General features: G+C 43.4%; 1 protein-coding gene across 2 annotated transcripts in view; it reads right to left on the bottom strand.

Annotated features, from left to right (window-relative positions):
- Nucleotides 1–7,328: 7,328 nt before the first annotated feature.
- LAMA3 (laminin subunit alpha 3) overlaps nt 7,329–8,230 on the bottom strand; it is a 323,465-nt gene continuing 322,563 nt past the window's right edge. The window contains exon 75 of one of the 2 annotated variants that reach the window (XM_049902138.1): nt 7,329–8,036. In XM_049902138.1, the coding sequence (XP_049758095.1) occupies nt 7,891–8,036 (146 nt within the window). In that variant the 3' untranslated portion in view covers nt 7,329–7,890. The remainder of the gene's footprint in view (nt 8,037–8,230) is intronic. The other variant, XM_049902139.1, reaches the window with a different exon arrangement.

Raw genomic sequence — 8,230 nt, 5'->3', positions numbered from 1 at the left:
CAATGTACAAATGAATATACAAATCAAGGTCCACCAGATATTCTGACACTCTCCTTCCCCATGGTCTCAATGTCATAAAACTAAGCAGGAAATGGATGGCTGTTGTCTGGGTCTCAGAGATGATGAGTGGATTAGACTGGCGGTCTCTCTTTGTTATGCTCTTGGAATACATGCTTGTCAGCTCTAATTTGTCTTTGAGAACACCATAAAGAAAGAAATAAAATAATAATGAATGGATGTGGCATTTCTCTTCTGTGTTTTGCTTTCTACACTCAGCTTAATGCAGGGGAGACCCTGGGTATGAGTCACAGAGTTCCCTGAGGACTGGCTATATGATCTTGGAGTTTAACCTCTGAGTCTCAGTTTTCTCCTGTGCTAAACGGACTCTCAAGGTTATGGTTTGGATCAAGTGAGATTGTGCAGGCAAGGGGTTTGGCACAGTGTCTGTCACCTACCAGGTGCTCAAGAAATGCTACCCAAAAACTAAACCCATTGCTGTCCAGTCGTTTCTGACTCGTGGTGACCCCAAGTGTTACAGAGTAGAATTGCTCCATGGAGTTTTCTTGGCTGTAATCTTTATGGAAGCAGATCTCCAGGCCTTTCTTCTTTGGCACTGTTGGGTTGAACCACCAACCTTTAGGTTAGTAGTCAAGTGCAAACTGTTTGTAACACCCAGGGACCTTCACTAGATGGTAGACATGTTTATTTATTTGTGGTCTGATCATGAACCCTGGTTACAGAAGTTTGAAGAGAAGGGTTATTTCATGGCATTGAATGAGTAAGGGCAGATGTGTTCCTAACACCTCTCTAATTGGAAAATTATCCCTATCTGTAACTAGAGATTTCTTTTTTCTCTTTAATTACTTTAAATACTACTTTCCATATGGGTGACAATGTCGCTTATGAATCCATACATTGAACTGAATCTATGTGCAGTATTACAGGATGGAAATCCCAAGTTCTGCTCAGCATGACTCAAATTGCCAATAAATGAGAGACCCAGGTGGGAGAGCAGAAAAGGCACCCTTATTTTGTTGTGCAAGGAAAGAAGTCAGTTGAAGCTGCTGCCACCAAAACTGCTCTGCAAGGGTAAGGGGAAAGCTTACTTATAAGGGGTTTACAAGTAGGAAGTACATAAAAATTACATCAGCAGCATTCTTAATCATACTATGCAGGCACAATGGGGTTTACACATAACTTCATGCATCACTAGGCCAAGCAAAGAAAACAGGATTCTGATGCAAAGCTGCTTGGGGCAGGGGCCTGAGGACCTCTGCCTTAGCAGTAGTGAAACTTCAGACATGGGAGAGTAAGTGGTTTCCTTAGTTTTCACCAAATAGGTAAGTAGCCAGGGCTTTTCTGAAAGTCTTCGATTGATTGATTAATGGATCAATTTCCCAGTAACCTTTAGTAATAAAATACATGATGCTAGTGAGAGTGAGGTTTGGAAATCTTTACATTTTAGTTCATCTCCCACTTGTGCAATTTTATTCTTTCCTTCCTTCAATGAATATTTGCTATGCCAGAGGCACAGGGAGAAAGCAGTTTACATAAAAATATTTAATGGAAGGAAACAGGATAAATGAAGCCCAGGATGTCTCACATTTTCTTGCTATTTAGTTTGTATTTGATTTTGTTTGCTTTTCTCCATTCTTGTGAGTGTATAATTGAAAATACCAAAAGAAGAAAATGTAAAAAGAACATCTATCTGCAGTCTGAGGCCAGAGAATGACTGTCCTGGACACGAATTAGTTGCCTGTGTTCTAAATTTCCCTTCCTTTGACCCAAGGGCTTAATGCAGCTTGTGATTACTCTGCAGTGCCTTCAAACCAAAGGGATGTTAGTTCTTGGGTTTGAACAATTGACAGAGACCACAGCAGTATCACTAAGGCTTGAAATATTCATCTAGCAGCTTTCGCTTCTCTTGGTCCCAGGTCAGAAGCAGGTTGGGTTCAGATGCAGAGAGATGCTCTTTAAAAGATGCCATGGCCTTTCTAAACCCAGTTCCTACTAGTACTCCCTTCATGGACCTCCACTCAAACCAACCAAACCACTAGCTTTTTACAGTTTTCAACTCACTTCCATAACCCAAGCCCAGCATCAAGTAGTAGACCTGCATGGGCTGTGAAGTCAGAGGTCTGAGCTTTGCCAAGTTGCTTAAGCTTTCAGAGCCTATGCATCTTGGTCTATAAAATGGGGCTAGTGGTACTCATAGTCAGTTCTGTTTTGGGAAAAGACTGAGTCAGAGTGCCAGTCCACAAGTCACAGCAAGCTTCCTCCTGTGCTGTGGTGGCTTCCATTGGTGTACAAAACACAAAGGACCTTCCAGGCAAATGTACCCTCTTCTGTACCAGCCAGGCCTTTGATCCAAGTCCCCAACGACTTCTACCCTGGTAAAGTAGGCTAGATCCTGTGTGAGTCTTGAGGGTCCCTTTCCCGTTTTATCTTAGAGCTAGAGGCAGACCAGGCAATTTGTTTTTCTGCCAAATTAGAAAACCTGCCCAAGATTATAGAGCCAATCTGTAACAGTCTGAGCCTGCTGAGCCCAAAGCCTGTGTCCTTTCCTGCATGTTTCCATGTTATACCAGTGGGCATAAAGCCCATAGGGACTCACTTGTCCTTGTGAGAATTACTGAGAACTCACAACAAGGCAAATATAAACAGCAATGGACAAAACCAAACAACAGAATAAAAACACTCCTGCTGATTCTGGAGATGTTCTGTGGATTCTCTGGGTTTCTGGCCTTTTGGTATTGATCATCACAGTTGATGGTCCACGCTGCCCCATCTTGTCTCTGGATTTGCTTGAACCTCCATTATCATAGGACCCACTGCGACTCTGCTCCATCATTTCTCACAGAAGACTCACCTCCTGTGGCAAAAGTGAACGACAAGGGGATCCGACAGATCAGAGTCCAACCTGCACTCTTGCTTGTTGTGTGGCTCCTTAGAGAAATCAGGAGGCAGCTGGCTGAGGCGTGGCTCCATGACACTAGTGAAGTACCTCCTATGGTCATGTCTCACTCTAGGTGAAATTACAATTGGGTTAATGGTATACCAGCCACTTTTTATGCCTCTGGACCTCAGATGTAAGGCATTATTCCAACTCTAATGCATTTAGTGTCAAGGGGGTTTCTTTCTGAAATGTGTTGGTGTCTCATTGTGTAGGTTTGAGCATTCTACTAGGTGACGCTTCCTGGATGTAATAGTTTTGTAAATTTTTGCCTTTTTTCCCTTTATTTCTGTGAGACTAGGCTTGCAAGCAGAATTGTGGCTTTCCTGGGTGATAGTTAGAGAGCTCTGGCGGGTTTGTTTTGGTTTTTCTGGGTCATATTTGGAAAACCAGAGGTTCCTCACGTAACCTAATGGAAAAAAGGCAACCACAATAAATTACTTATCTAGCTCTCACTGGCATATTATCATACCACAGGTCAGTGGTGCCCCAGTGCCACTTGCCTCATTGGTGGCTTGTATCACCAGATCATATTTCTCAAAATCCATATCATCAACCAAAAAATTTAAACACATTTAGTAAGAATGCATTCCCATACTGAAGACACACGCCATCAAAAAAAATTAAGGAGAAAAAAAATGCAGTAATGAAAGGGTTAAGCAACAAGAAGTCTGGCAAGTCAGATGCTCAGCGGCTTCCTCTCCCAAGTCTCCACCTCACACCTAGCTTTATTGTTCCAACTCTCAGGGGTGGGGGCAGGAGGGGGGTGCCAGGGTGGCAGCTTCCATGAGCATTCTGGTTACAGGCTTTGGATGCCCCCGAGGTAAAAGTAGAGCTCTTTATTTGTATGCCAGCTTCTAGCAATTGGACAAATATTTTGCAGGCACAACATGGTCACAATCAGGAGACAGCAAGGGGTAGGCTGCCCTTTCCTTGAGCTGGGTCATAGCCTGTGGTAAGAGTGGCAGAAGGAATCTGTATGACAGGGTGATGTAAATGGCAATGCATTACATAGACCCTGGGGTTTTTATTACCCCACTACTCCAGCCACATCCTGTGCTAGGCAACCAGCAGCTGAGGTGACTTCACAAGGTCAAAAGCATCTGTTAGTATTCAGAGGGCTGCGAAGCTCCTGGGCTGCATCCCTCATCTGAGGCAAGGAGTTAGCATAGTGCTTCTCCACTTTCCACAGCTAAAACATAACTGCAAAGGGCACATTTGGCATGTACTGCAGGCTCCCTGGTCCCACACGCCCCTTGCTACCCCACCTGCCTACTGTTTCCATCCCCCACCTCCCTTATTTGGAGGACTCACTCTTTGTGGCCTGTTGGGAACTCTCTGTATGCATGTCTATATGTGTCTGTGTGTGTATGTCTGTATGTGCCTCCATGTCCAGGTACCCATGTATCTACCTGTGATCTATCCACCCTCCCCCATTTACCTAAAACAATATCTAAATGTTATTAAAAAAAAAAATTATCCCACCCATATTCTGGCTCCAACTCATTACTCCTAAAAGAATCTATCTGGCTTTTCTGGGGCTAGCGCTGACCTACCCAAAGTTGGAATTAGTAAAAGGGGAATTAGGACTTAGAGGAGACAGGGGTAAAGGGGTTGGCAGAGGAGGGGTTTTGCACTTTTGCAGTGCAGCTGTAGGGTGAAGAGAGAAAGGAGGTGATCGCGGCTCTCTGCGAGGCAGTGGGACCATTTCCTGCTGGGAGAGGGGAGGTCAGTGTGCACTGACCCATGCTCTCTCCTGACGTGGGGTTACCATGGATGTGGTGAAAACTCAAAAACGCTGCATAGTGAGGAATAAGGTCAAGAAATGCCTTAGAGACCGCGAAGGATGTGGCTCCATAAAGGCATATGGTTGCTTTTATAGCTACTTTGGACCCTGAAACAACCACTGCCCAAGGAGATGTAATCCAGGCCCCAATCCACTGGACCAAAATGAACCAATTGTGGACCTATATGGAAGGGGGGTCAGAGTCAACTCTCAGTCATCCTGCTGTCCCTACTAAGCCTTTCACACCAAGGTCAGACAAATTTGTGTGAGCCTATGAGCCAGGAGGAAACCCTGGTGGCGTGGTGGTTAAGTGCTATGGCTGCTAACCATAAGGGTGGGCAGTTCAAATCCATCAGGTGGTCCTTGGAAACTCTATGGGGTAGTTCTACTCTGTCCTATAGGGTCACTATGAGTCGGAATCGACTCAACGGCACTGGGTTTGGTTTTTGGTTTATGAGCCCGGAAGGTCCCTGGGTGGCACAAATGGTTTGGGCTAGACTATTAAAGGCTGGTGGTTCGAGCTCACCCAGTGGCACCATGGAAGAAAGGCCTGGTGATCTACTTCCATAAAGATTATAGCCAAGAAAACCCTATGGAGCAGTTCTACTCTGTAACACATGGGGTCTCTATGAGTTGGAGTCAACTCGACCTGCAATGGCTTTGGTTTGGTTTTGGATGAGTCAGGAGAAAGATAACAGCAGTAATATTTGTATGGCATTTTACAGTTGACAAATAATCTCCATTATGGTTATCTCTGCTACTTTCTGGTGGCTGGGATAATCAGCAAAGGCAGATGGGTGGCCATTCTTCAAACCACTGCAAAATAAAGGAAAGCCCACTGCTGCTTTATAATGCTTCTAGGAAGTGCTAAAAACCAATCAGCACTAGTGAATACCTCTGTTAATCCTGTCAGGTAAACACCAGGAACTCTGAAGAGAGGATCATGGGTTTCACGTAGACCTACCAAAGGGAAGTGAAATGGATGATCTTCATGCAGGGAGAGGCTGAGTTCCTGGATGGTAATTGCCTGGTAAGTTTTCATAAAAATCAATGTTTTCAGAAAACAAATGATTTAGAGTCATGTAATTGAACTTCTAACCCAAAATAGCAGCCCTGAGGGTCTACCACCTTCTGTCAATACCTTCTGTAATAGGGACCTTGCTACCTCTCTAGGAGACCACTGTATTTTTGTACAGAAATGATTGTTAGGGGGCTCTGTTGGCACAGTGGTTAACAGCTGGGCTGCTAACCAAAAGTTTGGCAGTTTGAATTTGCCAACCACTCCTTGGAAACCCTTCGGAGCAGTTCTACTCTATACTGTAGGGTCTCTGTGAGTTGGAATCAACTCGAAAGCAACAGGTTAACGGGTATGATTGTTAGAATGTATATCCATAAGACTGTAGTGTGAAGGTCATAAAAGAGAACTGAGTTCTCCTTTGGCTCATTTTCAGAAGCCTAGGGCATATGGTTATAAGGATACCATACAGGATTCTTATATCCAGTTTTTAGATTTGTTATTTTTTTTCTTGACAGACAAATACAATGTAGAAAATCAAGAAATGTCTACATAATCTGCTTTGTTAGGGGAAGTGGTGCTGGGTAGTAACAGTGGTCTAGTACATCTTTCATTGTTTTTCAAATAAAGCTAGGTGACCCCTCCTTCCAATTGACTTCTGTTAGCCTGCCATACAAAACTTCAATTACAGTATGTATATCCATCTCATCTCAACTACTAGATAGTTCTCGCCCTCAGAGAATTGATACTCATAACCTAAGCTTCCTTGGTAGGAGACTCAGGAAGGCTAGGACTGGGAAGCCAAATGGATTATAGGCTCATTAATTCACTTAGTTATTTACTATTTTATGAATATGATCTGCCTCCCCAGTTGCACTGCATATTCCCTAAGGGCAGTAATTTCTTCTTACATGTTACCGTAGTACCAACACATAGCACACGCAGTGCCTCACCTGTCTGTGCTCAATAATTATTTGTAGAAAACTAGGAAGAGGTAGCTGAAGAATTACTACAATTACCAATGACCATCAAGATAATGGTTTTATGCTAATAAAACATTGTCATGGATTGGATTATGTCCTCCAGAAAATGTGTGTATCATTTTGGCTGGGCCATGATTCCCGGTATTGTATGGGTTTCTTATATGTTGTAAATCCTGCCTCTATGATGTTAATAAGGGAGGATGGGTGGCAGTTGTATTAGTGAGGCTGGACTCAATCTACAAAATTGGATTGTGTCTTGAGGCAATCTCTTGAGAAGAGTGAGCAGAGAGACAAGGGAACCACGTACCACCGAGAAAGCAGAGCACAGAGCAGAACGCATTATTTGGGCCTGAGGTTCCTATGCTGAGGTGCTCCCAAACCAAGGGAAGACTGATGACAAGGATCTTCCTCCAGAGCAGACAGAGAGAGGAAGCCTTGCCCTGGAGCTGACGCCCTGAAGAATCTGGACTTGTAGCCTACTAGACAGTGAGAGAATAAATTTCTCTTTGTTGAAGGCATCCACTCGTGGTGTTTGTTATAGCAGCACTAGATGACTAAGACAAACATCATCTCATTTAAAGAGTACACTGATTTATTTACCCCATAAATTACGTAACATATGTAAAGGTTTTGTGCTTTCAAAGTGCTTTAAAAGATACTTAATTTTTTAGCAAGTGGAAAATAATGTTCTTCAAAAGACATTTATTTTTCATGGAAAATAATATTACCAAAAGAATATAATAATTTGTTCATCTTCAATAAATGAGATTTTCATATAAAATATATATGTATCATTGAGTGCCAAAATGCCAGAAATCATGGGAATATATGGTCAGAATCCAAAATTAGATTTTCTATCAAACCCGTCCAGATGGTGTCTTAAGTCAAGAATGATATTGCGTGGGGTGAGGGAGGTGCCTAGGGTAATCAGTGCTTTCAAAGGTAAATTTCTTTGCTGTGTGGAGCCCAGGTGGCACAGTGGTTAAAGAGTTCAGCTGCTAACCAAGAGGTTGGCAGATTGAATCCACCAGCTGCTCCTTGGATACCCTATGGGCAGTTCTACTCTGACCTATAGGGTCACTATGAGTCGAAATCCACTCGACAGCAACGGGTTTCATTTTTGTTTGTTTCCTTGCTGTGTAGTAGGATCGAGTTAGTGGTCTGGACAGCCATTGAGACTGACAGTCCCCCGGACTTCTGCAGCCTCAGTGACATGAATGGGGATGTGGTTGACGTGAATATTCTTCAGACAGCCAAAAAACGACTTCCACACAGGTAGCTTCAGTGTCTTCAAATTGGCTGCAAGAGAAAAGCGACAGTCATTCAGTGGCTAACATATACTGTCAAATTAATACACCTTGTATTTTAAAAAACTGTCTTCTTAGAAAGAGCTCAAGGGACCCTCCATCTTAGTCTGCCCTCCTCTTCAAGCAGGCTTCCTACATACCACCTATTGTGACAAATGAGCAACTAGGCTACCCTTCAAGTGCTTC

This window comes from Elephas maximus, chromosome 11 (genome assembly GCF_024166365.1).
Source record: "Elephas maximus indicus isolate mEleMax1 chromosome 11, mEleMax1 primary haplotype, whole genome shotgun sequence".
In the NCBI taxonomy this organism is placed as follows: Eukaryota; Metazoa; Chordata; class Mammalia; order Proboscidea; family Elephantidae; genus Elephas; species Elephas maximus.
The sequence above is the reverse complement of the archived record's forward strand: the minus strand, read 5'-3'. Positions and strand labels throughout refer to the sequence as shown.